Source organism: Cervus elaphus, chromosome 25 (genome assembly GCF_910594005.1).
Source record: "Cervus elaphus chromosome 25, mCerEla1.1, whole genome shotgun sequence".
Lineage (NCBI taxonomy): Eukaryota > Metazoa > Chordata > Mammalia > Artiodactyla > Cervidae > Cervus > Cervus elaphus.
Window position 1 is genome coordinate 7,591,060 of NC_057839.1, and position 19,758 is coordinate 7,610,817.

Here is a 19,758-nt window from a genome sequence, read left to right on the forward strand (position 1 = left end):
AAATTCTTCACTGTCTGAGCCACCGGGGAAGCCCCCAATTATCTGAGTGTTTATCAAATGAACCAGGGCCCTAGCTCCTTACCCTCACACTTCTAAGTCATTTCATGCCTTATTTACATTTTCATTAAGAAAAAAAAGGAAAAAAAAAAGCACACAAAATCCCAATTTACTAATATATCAATGCTCAGACCAAATTAAGGGGAAATTCAAACTACAGTGGGCTATCTTTTTAGGAAATGAATCAGTTAACCTTAAAAAAAAAAAACAAAAAAAAAACAGATCTCTAAGCCCAATTCTCCACAATAGTGTCCCAGAGTGGTTCTCTTAATGCCTAGACTTCCTTCGCCAGAAGACCTCAGTAGAAAGAAATCACAAACTAGAGATGACAAGCTTACCAGCTGCCACTGGCTCATGGCTTATATATGAATCTCATTAGCACAATTACCACAGAAGTGACTGAGGTGTTTTATTTACCCTAATTATTAGTCAATCTGTTACAAAGAAGCTATGGGTTAAAAAGGAAGAACAAAAGGAGTATGAAGTTTATAACCCACTGCTAAGGGGAGGGGATAAAAACTGTTTGCAGTTTAAAAGAAGATATTCCATGGTTAATTTCTTTATAAACTGCATTGTAATTACCAGAGCTTCCCTTGGGGAACTTGATGGCATACTGAATGAATGCTTTATTGTAAGGTATTCATAATGTGTCCCTTGTTCAATATAGATAAAAACCAAAAACATCTATATACAAAACACTCATACACAGGCTAATGAATATGGGAAGTGGGACACTGAGAAATGGTTATCAATGAACAGGTGAGTTAATAAACTGATCTCTGTGGCCACTATCAATAGGCTGAAAATACAAAGAATCCCACATGAGACTGAACAGTCACCAACACACCAGGGGTTGACCTGGGCATGCTTTCTATGTTATGTAAGATGGGCTGGGGTGAGACCTCAGTCACCAAGTATTAATACACGTGAATCTCCCCTTCCTCTGTGTTTAATGTTCAGCCTCTGTGTTGTTCACTAATTAATCTGAACACTGCTATGAAACTGTAAAGATGGGGATGTTTCAAGCCTAGTTGTGATCACCAGCAGTTTCCTACACTAGTAGCCATCACACTGTAGTATGTTATTTATAAAATCAGTTGTGCAAACTTCACTGTGTACATACTTGATATATAGCCTTGTTCTAAGGCAAAGAAACAACCTACCAGTGTCTTTCAGATGGCCTGACCATTAGGAAAACTAGCAAAGAGAAGGTGGAGAGTTCACTACAGACTCATCATCTCTCTCAGGAAAATACCTTCAGATACACATCCCACTGATACCAGCCTGATAGGTACAAGAGCATATAAATATTTACATGCGTGCATGCTAAGATCCTCCAGTCGTGTCTGACTCTGTGCAACTCCATGGACCATAGCCCGCCAGGCTCCTCTGTCCATGGGATTCTCCAGGCAAGAATACTGGAGTGGGTTGCCATGCCCTCCTCCAGGGGATCTTCCTGACCCAGGGATTGAACCAGTCTCCTGCGGCTCCTACATTGCAGGCAGATTCTTTATCGTTGAGTCACCGGGGAAGCCCATATATTTACATAACTGTTCTGCTAAAAAAAAGTTCTCTTAGAGAGGCACTATTCTACACCTTGGTTTTTGGTTGCTTTTTTTTGACCGCGCAGTATGGCATGCAGGATCTTAGCTCCCTGACCAGGATCAAATCTGAGCACCCCTTGCAGTGGAAGCGGGAAATCTTAAATGCCAGGGAAGTCCCAAGAGACCAATTTAAATCATTACTTTTGGAATCAGGAGACCATGACGATATTCCCAGCCTTGTTATTAATTAGGTGTACAACCTCGAGCAACATTCTTTAACCTCAAATACTTTTCTCAATTAGCTAAATGAGGCAGGATAAAAATGACCTCTAAATTGGTTTTAGGTTTATACACACTGCTTCATATTCATGTACCACAAGAGATAGAAAACAGGAAAGCAAACCAAAGCTGTCAAACTGTAGGCAGAATCATGTCTTGACCAAAAGACAGCCTACATTTTTAGCCTCCCAGGAAACAAGGACGAGAGACGCTGAGGCAGCTTCTTGTACAGGGCTCAAACAGTGGTGCGAGCCAACCTTAGAAGAGATGTACAGCCTACCAGGCATTGTGACTCTTCCTAGATCTGAATACTCACTTTTTCATCACAATGGAAAGCTGAGTCTTTCCCCATCTGCCCTTCAGCCCAATAAGTCAAGGGCTCAGTTTTCAGATTCAAATGGGTGAGAATAAAAACTCTATGGATGAGGTACTGCTGGATGGCATATCTTCTTATTTCAGCTCAGGGAGCCTCACATCTAAATGCTGGAAATAAACTATCCAGATTCTACTGCTAAGAAGCTCCTATATTCCGATATTTTTGGTAAAAGTAACTTCAATTTATCTAAGATGAAATTTTCTGGTTTACTCTGTTCTTCACTTCTGCCAGTCAAATTATATTGCAAAATGAATTATAAATATGTTCCAGTTTTAGATTAAACTAAAAAATAAATATGTAAAAAATTCAGGCCATGAAGTCAAATATTATTTAATTATATTTTTAGGCTAGTTATATGGGTTACCCTCTACCCACATTAAATATCTGAGATCATAAAGTATCAAAAATTTAATCAATATAGACCAGAGCTGAGTACTACCCCAGAATTACCTATACAGAGCAGAATTACTCTTTTGAACAAACTCTTTTGAACAATACATTCCCAAATCCCCCACCATTTTATGGCCCCGTAACTTTTTATTAAAGACAAAACTAATGGTGGTCTCTATCAGTTACTAAACACCTAGAGGTGTTAGGGTATGTCACTGGTGCTGAGTACAGAAGGTTACAAGAAAGCCAAGACTGTCCTTGATCCCCAGGAGCTTATAATCAAGGAAAACAGACATAGCATAACCACCAAGGATTTAAATACAAATTGATGCACTGGAAACCAGACATAGGGGCCAAGACATAACACAACAGTAGTGGGACTAGAGTTGGCAGAGCCAAGAAAGAAAAAATTCTGTAAAAATAGTGTGCTCCAAGCGTGACACAGGCTGCTTCCCTGGTGGCTCAGGCAGTAAAGAGTCTGCTACAATCCAGGAGACCCGGGTTCGATCCCTGGGTCAGGAAGATCCCCTGGAGAAGGGAATGGCTACCCACTCCAGTATTCCTGCCTGTAGAATTCCATGGACAGAGGAGCCTGGGAAGCTACATACAGTCCACGGGGTCACAAAGAGTCAGACATGACTGCACAACTAACACTTTACTTCACTACAGGCATGACAGAAGACAAATGAAGGGCATCCCAAGAAATATGAATTATATGGAAACAAGAATTAATATAAGTATGGAATAAAAAGTGACTTTACTGAGGTGAAATACAGCATCAACTGTGTGAAATCACTAAACAGCAACAGTGAAAATCTAATAGAAGGCTTAGGGAGTTTAGACTTAATACTACAGAAAATTTCTAAAGGTGGCGAATACCAATCCATGAATCATCCTACAAATACTGAGTGCCTACCATATGCCAAGCAATACTATGCCAGTGAACAAGACAAAGCCTGAAGATTCTTTTATCATTTGCAGCAAGCGAGAGTGACTGACTGGAGTTAGGGGAGCCAGCTAAAATGACCGCCTGACAATGGAAAGACATGGGTCTGAAAGAACTGGTGGTGACCGGCAGGACCTAGTGTTAGAGTGTGTGCTTAGCCTCAGAGACTCAGTCATGTCTGACTCTTTGCGGCCCCATGGACTGCAGCCTGCCAGGCCCCTCTGTCCATGGAGATTCTTCAGGCAAGAATCCTGGAGGGGGTTGCCATGCTCTCCTCCAGGGGATCTTCCCAACCCAGAGACCGAACCCAGGTCTCCCGCATTGCAGGCGGTTTCTTTACCATCTAAGCCACCAGGGAAGCCCAATGATAGTTTAGGAAAGGCAAATCACCTAACTAGAAAATGAGACTGATAAAGAATTCAGGGTTATAAGACTCTGCTTAGTCTTAACTGCTACAGGTATGGGGAGATACTTCAATTGAGTTACCTGAAGGTAACTGAAGAAGCATATTGGGAAAAAGGTAAAAGCAGTGTGTACAGTAATAATCTTGACTGTAAAAGCTTAAACATAAAAGCAAACACTTAAAAAAAGACAGCTTACTAGCTCTGTCTGAGCACTTTATATACATTGACATTTAATCCTCACAATGACCCTGCAAAGTACGTTTATCATACTCATTTTACAAATGGGAAAACTGAAGAAGAGAGAGGTAACTTGTCTAGGGTCAGAGAGTAACAAAGTAAAATAATCTGATTCCTGAATAAGTAAATGTATGGCACACGGATAAGGCTTCAGGGCTTGTGACAGCTCTACTGGACTCTCAGGTTAATGATATGGCTAGTGGGAGGAAGAAGCGCTCTGGGAAAAAGGCAAAGGACAAATACAAGAGGGATGAAAAGCCAAACATGAATCACAAGGCGCAGCGCAGCCCAAAAATACATTTGCCGGTGCTGTTAGTGACCGAGCAAAGGAGGACACAGAAGAGGAGGCAAGAGGAAGTGGTGACTAAGAAGTTTCAGTGCTCTGAAGCCACCACATGTAGTGACAAAATGGACATATTGCTGTCACTGTTTCATTTACAATATTTGAGAGGAGTGTGTAAAAAACAGAGTATGGTTAGAAGATGGATAGTTTCCCTTAAAGAAACCCTGTGTATGAACACAAAAGGGAAGGGACCACTCTAAAAGTTGATAACATAAGGATTTTTTTTAACCTTTCAAAAAATCACTCCTAGCTATGTTTGCGTTTGCGATTTACAAAAGGTTTTTAATTATCACCCACTGACCACTGGTGGTGCAGTTCATCTAATAATTCTCCACTAGTTCTAAAGATGTTCTAGCCAGGGTTGCTTAGATTGCTCACTGAACGTTCTTTGTGGAAGTACACCTGTCTTTTATTCCTCCTTCTCCTCAAAACATCATTATAGGCCTCAACCAAGTCCTAGAAGAGAGAGACAGATGGCCACAGGGATAAATGCCGCCAGGCCACTGCTTCCCCGGGTCAGGAAGCCCCGAAAGCTCCCCAGGGCAGGAAGAAAGCTGCCAAGACTACCTTCTGTCCTGATTTCACACACAATTGTTTGAACTTGTTCTTATTTATCGTCTATCTAGATGACTGGCTCAGATGTTCAATTTTCCTTGTTTTCTATGGCTGTTTTTAATTTGGCTGCAAAATATTTCACAAGAAAATTATAAAGACAAGACTAAATAAAATACCAAATAATAAAAATAGCTTTATTAAATGTCATAACATCTAACACTTTACTCTTTCTCAAGCAGTCTTTCAGATTAAAAAAAAGACATCTTTTTAAGTATTCAAAGGCCTCACTGGTTTTCCCTCTATGTTAAAAGACCAGCTAGGTCTTAAAATTTTTACCACGTGAGACTTGCAGTGTTACATCATCAAATCTGAAAATCAATTTTTATGTAAGGAAACTTTTGAGGATATTAAAATGTTATTTTGATTGCAGTCACGGGTGTTTACATGTCAAAGCTGATCAAACTTTTGATTTTGATTGATCTAACTCAAATATTTGTTATTTAGTGTTCCTCAATATACCTTCATAGTGTTGAAAACATTTACTGCTAATATTGAAAACATACTGGCAATCTGATAGAGGAAATCTCCCTCCCAAAATTAATCAGGAAAGCTATGTGCTAGAACTGCAAGGCTTGTATCACACTTGGGGTTTCTTCCAAGGATGAGAAAGGATGTCTTTAATTTTTACTTCACTTTTCAAACTGACCAGGAAGGCATGAACTCCACAAAAACCATGACTTCCTAAGGCAACAGAAGACCTACACATAAGTGACTTGGACACAGTTAAAAAGGAAAAGAATCCTGAAGTAACAGAAAGAATGGGAAGGAAAGAAATACGGTGTTAGACCTATGACTCAGGCAGCCCACTGTTCAGTCTGTCAGAGGAACATAAGAATGGAAAAGCAGTGAATCTGATAGAAAGAACAGCGGCTTTGGAGCCATCACACCAAAATTTTAATTTGGATTCTAATCCTAGACATACTCAGTCTGTTTCCTCAAGGACTATAGTATCTACCTCACAAAGTTATTTTAAGGATTAAATAAAACACACGCAAAATTGACTAGTACATATAATGAATTCATAGAAACACTCAATAATGTCAGTTCCCTTCTCAAGTAAGTTTTAAATCTCGAACTAGACTTATAGAGGGGAGTTCACCAATAGCAGTATCACAAAGGATCAAAAAATTTCACCATGTTTGAGTTCACTGCTTTAGGCTTCACGAGGTCCTCTGCAAACACCACAATGTCAAAAGGGCCATCAAGATTACCCTTCATCCAGATATTATGAGCAGTCTTTCAAAACTAACAAATTACAGGCTCCCTCATGCAAACTCTTTACTGGGAATTAAATTAAGCTTATGTCTGGTAATCAGGCTTTAGGAGAAGCAGGTTCAGGTATCTTATCCCACCAAATTAGCTATTAAGACCGGGATTCAGAAGCACCAAGACTATCATCTCTTCTAGCAAGCATAGGTGAAAAGTGACTTAGTCTGGATGCATTACCAAAGTCGTATGAAGGTTAGACCATGACTAAGAGCTTGTGTAACATTTGGCCACATTTCTAAGAAGACGCTCATCTTTCAAGTCCAGCTCCCTAAAAGGACAGAGGAATAGATCAGCAGCACTTGTAACTGGTCTATTTAGCTGACCCGGCTTTACAGAGGTACAAGTTGGGGCAGTGTATGTCTTGGGGCCACATCAGAAATCCTTCTTTCCCTCCACTCTCACCACCCAGAATGGAAGAAAGGAGGTCTTCTTCAGAGACAAGCCTACTGAGTCAGGGACAAACTCCCACCTCAGCTATTTTAGGGACTTTGTTGCTTTACTTGAAGAAAAAGGGTGACAGCAGCTGAGGAGCAGATAAAGCTACATTGTATATCTCCAAATCATTTCTGTCTTTTTGAAGATAAAGAGAGGAAAAAGACACAACATTTAATTTATGATAAATCAGCCATCAGATCCTTTATTAAGACCCTGTTTTCATTTCCAAATACAAGTCTGGTAAAAATTCCCTGTCTCTGCTGTATGTACAGGAGGTTCATGCTTCTGTTCTTAAAATTTTATCTTCATGAATTAAGTTTATTAAAGGACAAATTCTTATAGGGACCTTTAAAGGACTCAGAATTCATGACTTGCTTCTTAATGAGCCTCTAACACACTAATGCATTTCCTGCCTTAAAGAACCCACTTGTTTCTCTTTACTATTAATAGAACTATATCATTTTAAAGTACTCTGTATAGTGTGGGAGGGACTTAAAATGGTAGATATGGAATTAACACTGGAGATTACTTGTGCAGTAACTTCACAGAAAACACAGATGAAATGACTTGATCTTGTAATTTAACTGCTTTAGTTAGTTAGATCTAGGACTGGAGTTTAAAACCCAATTTCATGACTTCTACCTCGGAAAAATGACATAACTTCCTTGTGCTTCAGTTTTCTCATCTGTTTAAAATAGGGACTGTTGTAGGTGATTATCACAGGGTGAAAATTAAATAATATCAATTCAAAACATGAATTGGTAGTATTTTATTATTTCTGATTCTCAGTCCACGATTTTTTATCATGTTGGTTCCCTAAACACAGAAATTCTCCATGAATGATACTTATAAGTGCTTTGGTTTTTAAAAACTTAAACTGCATTATATGTAATTTAATTTATTTACATTTTATATATTTTGCAGTAAGACAGACCAGGAAAAAGAAAAGAAAATGGGCAACTCCTTTCCCACCTGTATTTTGAAGGTGATTAAAAAAGGTATGTGTTTTAAAGAATACCATTTTCTATTTCTCATATCCTGAAGCATGAGAAAGGACAAAAGAAACTGGCCTTCAAAAGTTCATCTGAAGAACTGGTAATGTTTAGCGATGAGTAGTAAGAATAAAGTTGGGGTTAAGTCTTTAAGCATGAGAAAAGTGTTTGGGGAGGTGAACAGCTCCTCCTCCTACACAAGGATGGTTAAGAAGGGAGCTTTTACATGTGAACTGCAGGGAGTTGGAAAACATACTAATTGTAGATGCTAAAGAAAAAAAAAAAACTTTTCTAGAAGGCAGGGAACGTTCCATGGAAGGCAAGCAGGCAATTTTTAAAATCCTTGTAAATCTTCTAAATAGTAATTTAAGAAAGAGAATTAAATCCTCCTCTTTACAAGATAAACATATATTGTTTGAACAACCTTTCACTGAAAATATTAGAATAACCACTATGAACTAGACTGTGAAAAATGAAAATGAAAACCACCACCCTTTTTTTTCACCCTGTTTATGCTAATTTGGGCAAGCCACTTAATCTATAATCTGTTTGGGGGAATTTTAGGTAGTGATAAAACAGTACTCAACTAGAAAAAGAAAATAAGCTCTAAGAAATTTAAGACCATGAGTAAAAAATGCTGTGTAAATAATGAAAAATAAAGCTCCTTTAGAATGGGAAGGCTGTGGAAGAGAAGAACCAGACATTAGAATCACCCAGGGAGCTTTTTCCACAACAGTACACTATTACACATGTTCATACCATCCTCTACCTGAGTCATAATTTCCACAGTGAAAACACACCTTCATATATAAAATCCCCAGGTAGTTTTAGGACACCAACTTCCCTCATCACAATCGCTACTGCCTTTTGAGAAAAACAAACTAAAGATTTCTCACTGATAACAACAGAGGAAGATAATTTAAAAGCACAGACTTACTTTATGCTTGCACAAGGCAGGAATATAATGAATATGACCTGCTGACTAGAATTAAGATAAAACACATGTAGTTATCAAGGGAACCACTGTAAGAAAAGGAAACAAAGAAGAAAATATAGGGAAAAGGTTTTTTGTTTTTCCTTGTAACACAAGAAAACAGGCCATGGAAAGACACATAATTTTTATGCACACAACACTGACACTAAATACAGCAAACCAAGACGAGCACAGTCCTTGCTTATTTACAAAGACATTTACAAAGACATTTTCGTATGGCTTTCAGACTTTAAAGAGCTTTCTATAATATTTATACTGGGAAGCTAACATGAGTAAGCCTGAGATAACAAAAAGACTATGGGAAGACAAGAGAGGATGAGATGAAACAAAACAGGAGATAATTTAGAAAGGAGCATATATCCTAAGATCTCTCCAGGCTGTCAGTCTATGATCAGTTCAGTAAGCGTGTGAACACCACTGACCGCTGTAGACAAAGGGGACAGGCACGAGTCAGGTGTGAGATGATGCTCAGCTAACAATGTCCTCACAGTAATTAATAAATTAACAAATCTATTACTGCTGTTGCACTGAATCAACGTTAACCTCAAAATCCATCAGGCATATGCCCAAGAGAAGGATACCTTAAAAACCAAAGAAAGATGTCACCAGTAAATATTACATCCAAAAAATGACTGAAATCCATAATTTAAGATTTTGGTGCAAGGAATTTACTTGTTAATGTCAGAGTTCAAGAAACACAGCCATCAGCACTACCGTTTACTAAGTGTGCTCTGGACCAGGGTAAGCGACTCACATGTGCTATTACCACATTTAATCAATACCTGCCTTACACGGCAGGTACTCAATCCGTATGTTACAGATGAGAGAACTGAAGCTTACAGAAGTGATTTGCCCAAAGGCACATAGCTATAATACAGTAAAGACAAGAAATAAGGCTAGGTCTCATACCAAAGCCTGAGCTAAACAAGAGCTAACACCAATGCAATATTTTAAACTCAAAATATGAAGTATTGAATACTTTAGGATTTTAGAGTTTAACACAACAAAACGTGTCAAAGATAAAATTTCAATTACATAACTACATCTAAAAGATGGAAGGGACTTCACCAATACCACTGAGGAGGTCTAGGTAAAAACATGTAACTAAGTAACTAAGCTATAAACTGATGGTGAGTTAGAGTACATGGCAAAATATAATTTAAAAGTCCATTCAAGAAACATTATTGGTAAGTTTCAGATATGAACAAGGGAAATCAATCAAGGGTACCAATGATAATAATACATAGGAAGTTATTATAGAACTTTCAAACAGAAAGCTTGAGAAAGTCTATTTAAGTCTTTCATGCTAAAGCAGAAAATATTCCTTAACATAGAGGGGAAGAGTAGAAGCTCATCTAATATTCTCAAATTTCCAAGAATACTTCTCCTTAATCTGTCAGTTGCTGGAGCTGCCAGGATCACCACTCTTCAGTCACGCAGATAAAAGCAGAAGTGAGAGACTTGAGTTTTTAGAGATTGAGCCCATATGTGTAGGCCCCGCCTTAAATAAAACAGAGCTGTGATGCCTCCATGAACTTGTAAACTAGGCCATAATTTATTGAACGAAGTCAGATTTTCCCATAGGTAACTATGAAAGTAAGGAAGTTAAAGTGCTAAGGTTCTGGGTCTTGAGCTTCTAAATGAAGACAACCACAGATAAACAACACCCCCAACTCCACTTGCAGGCCTTAGAAATACAAATATATTCTGCTTTAAATAGAATATAAGGGCTTCCCTGATAGCTCAGTTGGTAAAGAATCCACCTGCAATGCAGGAGACCACGGTTTGATTCCTGGGTTGGGAGGATCCGCTAGAGAAGGGATAGGCTTCCTGGTGGCTCAGCTGGTAGAGAATCCACCTGCAGTGAGGGGGAGCTGGGTTCGACCCTGGGTTGGGAAGAGCCCCTGCAGCAGGGAAAGGCTGCCCACTCCAGTGTCCGGTCTGGAGAATTCCACGCACTGTGCTGTCCACGGGGCCACAAAGAGTCAGACACGCCCGAGCGGCTTTCACCCCCTCACTCACAAGCGTTAAAAAGAGAAGGATGATAAAACTACTTATAAAGGAAAGCCTTTCCCTTTATATTATATAAAGATAGTATCTGAAGACAAATTATAGAACTAAAAAAAGTAATGTAGCAAAATGATGTCTACTGCAGTCACGTAAGAGGTAAAGAATTCAGAGATTATCCATGAAAATACCAACTAAAGAGTCATACTGAAACAGCATTCCATTATAAATTTTTCAAAAGTAGAAGGGATCATTTTTATACCTGTGTAGAAAAAGTGATCTATATATAGTGGGTGCCAATGTTACTAACCCAAGACCATGCTAATAAGCTTTCATTAATAAAACAAGAAGATAGCTATGGAATATATATTTTTTAAAAGTTTCTTAGACATGCAGTTAATTCAAAAAATTAATGGAGATTTGGAAAACTGGGAAGGCTACTAAGCTGAACATCCTTTACTTGACAAAGAATCAAAGGACACAACTAAAGGGACTTAGCAGCAGCAGCAAAGGACATAAAGCAGGGAGTTAAACAGCGGAAAGCAGTGCTCCTTTCAAAACGTAGACAAATAAGGGAAGATACTGATCCATCGTTGTGTTTCTCTTCAGATCGTATGAATCTTTAAATTTACTAAAGATTCCTGGGGAGGTGAGCAGGGGGAGAAAAAATAGGATACTGAAAAAGAAACAACCAATAAAAGTATAACAACAACAACAAAAAGAAATAGAAAGCTACACAAAGGATTATATAGGAGCAAAAGAGACAACTTAGAAAAATATTAACTTGAAAAAGTGAAGAGAAAAATTTATAAATACAGTAAACAACAGAACAAAATTCTAATATAAAATTAACATCTAAATCTTAGTATAGCATGAAATTTGTTTCTAATCCAGGAGACTAAACATGAAGATATGCCTGTGTCCAGGATATATGTGTTCCTGGAAACATTCAAAGCTTACAGTGGTTCTCAGAGTCACATTCCTAAACAAAGGAGACAGGTTTCTAATAATGCTCAGGGATTCAATCATAGAACTGTCCTTAAAAATATGTAAGACTCACTTCCAAGTTTAGGTTTGTTCATTATGCTGAAAACAGGCCTTGACGAAGAAGGATAATGACTAAAGGTGAGTTCACTGACTCTCTATAGCTTCTGAGATCTAATCTGAGACTACTCTAGTGCAAGCAGGAAATCAGTGAAGTAGAAGCTCTAGAAGACTGGGGCAGGGGCAAACCTTGATGGAGAACTAGATTATATGGAAGTTAGAAAATACACGTTTAGGGACTTCCCTGTATTTTCCAGTGGCTAAGACTCCATGCTCCCAATGCAGGGGGCCCGGGTTCTATCCCTGGTCAGGGAACTAGATCCCACATGCCACAACTAAAAGATTCTGCATGCCACAGCTAAGTGCTGCTAAATAAATAAATAATAAATATATATAAAAAAGAAAATACAGGTTTATTGAGTGTTCTCTTTCTTGAGACCAAAACACACACACAGTAAACCTATCTCCAGATAAAAGAAGCAAAGAGGAATGCTCCTCTTCACTATACTGAAGGAAAAAACAGCTAGAATAATGCATAGTAGGAAAATGAACACTTCCTATTTGGTTTCTTGCCATTAGAAAGGAGTTGATGATGTTCCACTTTGTTCTGGAAGATAACCAAACCTACCATGTGGTAACGTTATGTTTGCACCATCAATGATTGCTTGTGCCAGTTCATGATCATTGCTTTCAAAAGCATGTGCTGCAGCCTTCAAGGCATCCCAAATCTCTTTACGGCCTTCAAAAGCTGGTGCGGTATCCCAAAATTCATCTCTCTTGCTGCGCAGCTGTCCATCTGTCATGGGATAATCGCTTTTCCATTTAGGTTTCTCCTTTTTCAAAGGCTGGTTACGACCTAAAGCAACTGAAGAAAAATAAAAGGCTGACATCAAAACCAACATTTATAAAAGATGTATTAATAGTTATCTGGTCATTCTTCTTTGATTCTTTCATCAAAATTATAGCTAGAAGCTGGCCTACTGGCTAATTCTTACATTCTGAAATTCCTCTAACCTATTTTATTTTAGATCTACAAGAGCAAACGGAGACATTAGGTGGTTCTACTCAAATCTTCCAGGGCAAGTTAGCACCTCTTTTTCATTCAGTCTGTCTCCTGCAAAGGAGGATTTTTACAATTACCTAGAGAAACAGTAGTTAAGTGTTCCATCAGTCAGTAGTGGCAGGATTTGAAAAGAGTCAAAGGAGGGACTTGCCTGGTGGTTCAGTGGCTAAGACTCCATGCTCCCAATGCACGGGACCTGGGTTCGATCCCTGGTCAGGGAACTAGATCCTGCATGCTCCAACTAAGTTCACATGTTGCAACTAAAGATACTGCATGTGGCAACTTAAAAGACCCCGTGTGCAGCGACTAAGACGTGGTGTACCAAAAAACATTTAAAAGTTAAAATAGAAAAATAAACAGTTGAAGGATGCCATGAAAGAGGGTGAGATTCTAGGAGAAGCCAAATGACTGCAGTGGCCTGAATCTCAGGGCCACATGAGGCCCAAGAGCAGGAACTGAGAGATCTCGCAGACGGAGAGACTGCTCTATGGTGTCCAGGGAAGAGCAGCCGGACCATGAGGCCCACAAGGACACCTGACCCCAGAAAAGCTTCCTCTAGCAACCTGTTCTGGACTTGAGTCTAGGAACTGTGAACACCTTCCTCTGTAACTCAAATACTGAAGCTGATTTAGAAAGGGATGAGGGAGAGAGGTGGGTAGTGCTTTACTTTCTGGAGGGACGAGAACTGAACCAGCGACCCTTGATACTGCGTCAAGGGAGAAACTTCCAACTACAAGGAGAACTACAACACTCCAGTTTCAGTTCAAGAGGAGAAGAAAAAAGAGGGTGAGAGTCCACTCCTTTTTTTGCTCTCAGGGGCAGCATGGCTCCTTAGAGAAAAGCAGCAGTGCTACCGTAATGCTAGAGTGAGTCTGAAGCAGCTTCTTTACACCCAGACACTTACCTGGCATATGATCACTGGTCGCAAACTGACATACAGAGACACTTATCTTACACAGTGCCATAGGTGAGTTCTTAAACAGACGGAAGAGCGGGTAAAAAGAAAGCTGAGGCTCCATGGAGTATTGGGTAAGAGTGGGTTTGAAATAAATGACAGAGTGGGTAGGAAGCAGAGGGTGTATGTCAAAATTCGATGTTCTATATTTAATTACAGGAAGACTAATAATTAAAAGAAATTACTCTCAAAATGATTCTAAAGAATCCCAGAAATTAACCACTCCCTCACTGGCCCAGGGCCAAATGATATTTGGGTTATTCATAAAAGAAATAAAATGACTCTAGCCCCTAGGCAATCTCTACGTCCTATACCAGTCTATATTCCCAGATGACAGAACCATTTCTTGCTGCAAAATGTCTCTGGTTTGACACTTGGATTAAATCATGATCTCTCTTCACCCAATCTAGCCATTTTATCCCAAAGCAGCATCTCTGTATCAGGTCTCGTCCTCCCCACTTCGGAGTAGCACACCATGCCAGTGCCAGCTGTTTTTCTTTAAAACACTCAGTGTTTTCGTTTTTAATTTTTTAATTGAAGCTTAATTGCTTTACAGAATGTTGTGGTTTCCTGTCATACATCAACAAGAATCAGCCATAGGTACTCCCATGCCCCCTCCCTCCCCACCCCACCCTGTCACAGAGGCCCTGCTTGACTTCCCTGAGTCAGGCAGCAAATCCCCACCGGCTATCTGTTGTACATGCGGTATTGTAAATTTCTATGTTAACTCTCCATTCATCTCCCCTTCTCCCTCCTCTTCTACCCCCATGTCTATAGGTCTGTTCTCGATGTCTGTTTTTCCTTTGCCGCCCTGAGAGTAAATTCATCAGTGCTATCTCTTTAGGTTCCATATATATGAAAACACTCAGTATTTTGACCCATTGTATTATTTGGCCCTCTAATTTGTCTTAGTGAGATGCAAACCAGTTGAGTTCTAAAAGAGTGTATACAGAAGAAGGAAAACTGTCTATTAAGTGGCAGAGCTGAATACAGAACCCATTTCCTTACTTAATGAATGAGTATTTACTGAGTGTCCACTAAGGATAACACTATATATGTTATATCAGGTGTTCATATCAGGTTCAAATGTGAGAAACATAATCTATACTATTGACTTTTCCCTGTATCTTCTCAATAATAAATATAGATTAAGCACTATTCCCCAAAAGGTGTTCAGAATATGTCAGATAATTACATTCAACCCCCGAATGATTCCACCAACAAGGTAAAATTGAAGATAAATTTTATTTTCTGCTACATTAACCTTTAGATGAGTCAGAAACAGTTTAGAGACAACACTATTAGTTTACTGAGCAGAGAGTGGAAGACAGGGCATCATAGACATCTAACTCAATGCTCAAATAAATACTTATTCGAGTAAAATTTCATGTCTACATGAGTAGTTCCAGAGAACTCTCTAATATCATATATATTAAATGTACCAGAGGGAAAGTTGGTATAATTCTTATCACTGTGAGAGAATAGCAAGGCAAAGGTAAAACAAAAAACCTCCACAATCTCAGTACTTAAACGAAGGAAATGAAAAGGCCCTCAAAGAGAAGAACTCAACAGAAAAACTATCTTGTAATAAAGGAGGAAAAGAGTTTGCCAAAAGAAAGTAAAATGCCTTCCTTACAAATATAGGGCTTTATTTTACCTCCCCCTATCTATAGAAGACATATGAATAAAGTCAAATAAAAAGGACAGATGATACATTATGCTGCTTAGGGATAATCACTGTTGTAAATGCATTTTCAAATCTATGCTGTCAACAGTTTAAAAGTAATTACTTTAGGCAAAAGTAAATCAGAGAAAATAAATGCTTGTGACATATAAGTAAAGTTTACTTTTATTTCCATCTAGGTCTCTGCTTTTCCTATATCTCAAACATAAGTAATAAAGGATATCTGCCTATCTGCCTGTCCACTTATAACACAGACACAGCAACTAAGTAACTATGTTTACACCAAGTCAACCATTTTCAATTATTAAGAAATAAGACATAAAATATATATATTCAATTAGATTATATTTTGTACTCTGAACCTTTCATATTTACCTTGTTTCCCACAACTTCAAATTCCTGATGCCAAGAGAGATGCTCAGTATCAATTACAGTATCTAGAACTAAGTAATACGCTCCAACAATACATTTAGAGACAGGAAACAACTTATTCCCCAAATCTTGGTTTCTAAACCTTTAAATTGTAGGCAACCAATGATACTAAGTTTATGTAATCCCATGGTTTAACATACAAGATACCAAAGATTAATAAAGAAATCTAATTTTTTAAAAATCTAGGTTATTTTAGGAAACATCCTTTTTTCCCTATCATTGCACATTTACTTTCAAAACTCACTTTCTCAGCAGCCTCTTGACCACGTTCATCTACTACTCCTTATCTTTCCTTGCAACCTTTCAACATTTCTTCCCACAATGTGACAAATAAATAGATCTAACATGTAAAAAACCCAAGAAAGATTTGCTTCTCAGAGATAAATAGCAATATAATCTTAAATATTTCTACCCCACAACTGAATGCATTTTGCAACTCATTTGCACACTTTATTGGCAAAAAACAATGACATCCAGAGTGAAATATGTTTATAATTGTCTGCCTGCTTTTGGTTCCTCTCTGAAAACTGATTTAATATTGGGACTCTTCAAATAAAGGAAGGAGAGGCCATAAAGCACAGATACTGTAGGTATCAAGATACGACTCAAGAAATAATAGCTTTAAGAGACTATAAACTTAAAGAATCAGTTTTCCTAGCACAACAGCCTGAAGGAAAAAAACTGAATATTTAAAAAGATCACCATCAAAGGGAAAAATGTTGCTTAAAAGAATTCTGAAAACTTTAAAGCAGCATGGAATACAATTAGGATAATGTACCTATTTTAGATTGATTAGAGTCTTAACATCATGAAAATGAAAAGGAAATTTTCCCCTCACTTCAAAAATTAAGAATAGATCCTACAGACCCTTCTGTAACAGACTGTGCTAGCCTAAGAGGACAGTTGTAAAATATTTTATTTTCATTTAAATTTAGAATACTCTATATATACACATACACACACATATATTCCCTAAAGCAACTAACTGCTAAAATAAAAATAGGGATATGGGGCTTAAAATGCCTAAAATAAGAGCATCAACATGCCAATAGTCAACATCATACCCATATCTGCTCTACTGTCTTGAGGATTTAGAGGTGGAAGAGATCTCAGATGGTGTAAGTCAAGGTTACTATTAATATTTGACAGAAAACCTAACAAGGATAAATAACACTGCTGAGAGTCAAAAAGAGCTAAGACTAGAATCCAGATGACTAGATTCAAAGGCCAGAGCTCTCTTTTCATTACAGCACCCCATGTCTTACCAGAGCTGACGAGTATGCTTGCTTTTACAGAAGTACCAAATCAATTATGAAGGTTCACTCAAAATAAAGCATGTGTCAAGTTGTTTTTCTAGTACCGTGCATCCATCTTTTCCAAGCTTCACTATGACCAATGAAATGGCTCTGGTAGGACAAAGGAAAAGCTAACCAAGAAACTCCAGCTCTCCAAAGGAGAATCCCACAGGGGAAGAGGCAGCACGGTTTGCTGGTCTGTCAGTTTCAATTTACAAAGGACTCAGCATCTATACAAGATCAGGCACCAAAGATCACATGTATGCATACTTAAGTAAGTCAGATACACCACTTTCTATGTTGCAATTTTACAATAAATACAAATGAGAACTTTGAGTATGTTTCTATCCTAAAGTTTATAAAAATTAAGCATCTGGAGCATAATTTTAAAAGCATATATGATAATTTCTAATGTTTGAGCTACCTTTATTGAGGGGGGAAAAATCAACATAATTTTTGATTTATCAATCAAAAAATAGAAAAGTCTATCAATCATATAGACTTCTCTGCACTGTTTCTCAGAGTGTAAGTCTACTTACAATAATAGCCTGAGCATACAAATAGGCAACAGGAAAGTCTAGTGTAGTGAAAGCTGCTCAGTCGTGTCCGACTCTTTGCGACCCCATGGTCCATGGAGTTCTCCAGGCCAGAATCCTGGAGTGGGCAGCCTTTCCCTTCTCCAGGGGATCTTCCCAACCCAGGGATGGAACCCAGGTCGTTCGCATTGCAGGCAGATTCTTTACCAGAGAGCCACCGGGGAGCCCACAGGAAAGCCTAACCGCAACATAATGTTTCAAGGACTTTTTATTTTTTCTTTTTTTTTAAAACAAGACAAATTTATTACTTACAGTTCTATGGATCAAAACCATGAATGGGTCTTACAAGCTAAAATTAATATGGTGCCAGAGCTGTGTTCTTCCTGAAAGTCTTGAGTAGAGATCATTCACTCATCTTTCCCAGTTTTTTCAAGCCACCACATTCAATGGCTCGTGGTCTCTTTCTCCATCAACATAACATCTTCCAGTCTCTCTTTGTCTCCAACTCTTCTCACAACCTCTCTAAAAAGGCCCTTGTGGTTGCATTAGACCCAAGGACTTTTTAAATGAATCATTAAAGATGTTGTAAAAGCATACAATTAAATCTCTCCCTCTCACACACACAGCCCTTTAAAAGAGGGCAACATTACACAAAGTTGGGGAAAGGATATGCTCACCTAACACCAGCACACTGCACCTTCTACATACTACTGAAACTTTCAGATGGTTCATTCTACTTGGGGAGGGGGGTGGCCTCATCCAGCATTACACTCTTCGGAAGGCAGGGGCCTTCTCTCCCCTCACTTCATGGACAGCTTGGGGGAGGGGAGCACACACGATGCCCACTACCATCTAACACTGCATTGACGTGCTGGCCAGCACAATCGGGCAAAGTAAACCAGTCAGAAGCGTCAGGGCCAGAATGGAAGAGAACCATCTCTAACTGCAGATGATATGATGGTATGACTGGAAAATACGAGCAAGTTGGTGCTAAAATGAAATAGAAATTAACATGGTAGCAGGACATAAAATGCAGGCCTTCTTATATACATAAAATGTCCAGCTAGGAGATGCAATGGATGAAAAGGTCTTGTTTATAACAGAAACATAAAAGATATAATACTTGGAATGCAACACCTCAGGAAAACTTTTAAAACTACTGAAAGATAAAAGTAGACTCGAAACAATGAAAACAATCTCTTGTACTTGGACATCAACATTATAAAGATATCAATTCTTCTAAAGTTAATATCCACATTTAATACAATTCCAGTGAAAATATTTTTTAAAAAACTTTTTCTGATGCTAGATGAATTGATTCTAAAATACATATGGAAAAACAAACAAGGAGGAACAGTTAAAAGAATCCTGAAAAATAAACATAAGTGAGCTAGTCCTGTAAATATAAAGCACACTATAAAAGCATTACAATTAGAAGCATGTAAAGCACATGACTATTTAGATCAACGGAACAGAATAAAGTTCAAAAAAACCATGTATGCAATGGATATTTACTACATGATAAATATTTTATCTTAAACCATTGGAGAAAAATGGGAATTTTAAGAAATAGTGTCAGAGCTGGACAACTATTTACAAAAAGATAAAATTGGGTCAATAATTTAAATTGCACACCAAAATAAACTCCACAGGAATCTACATGTAAAAGGTCTACATGTAAAAATTAATACAAGTAGTAGAAGAAAATACAGATAAGTTTCTCTATAACCTAGGAATAGTGAATGCTTTCCAAAAGAAATGAAAAAAGACCGATAAATTTAATCTTATATAAATTTTTGCATGGGGGCAGGAAGAGTCAATACACAAATGACAAGCCTAGAGAAAATATCTGCAACTTTCT

At 38.2% G+C, this 19,758-nt stretch overlaps 1 protein-coding gene across 1 annotated transcript in view; it reads right to left on the reverse strand.

Annotated features, from left to right (window-relative positions):
• The window catches only part of UBTD2 (ubiquitin domain containing 2), a 58,911-nt gene that overhangs the window by 2,837 nt on the left and 36,316 nt on the right, over positions 1 to 19,758 (reverse strand). The window contains exon 2 of the mRNA XM_043887673.1: positions 12,561 to 12,797. Coding sequence (XP_043743608.1) covers positions 12,561 to 12,797 — 237 coding nt within the window. The remainder of the gene's footprint in view (positions 1 to 12,560; positions 12,798 to 19,758) is intronic.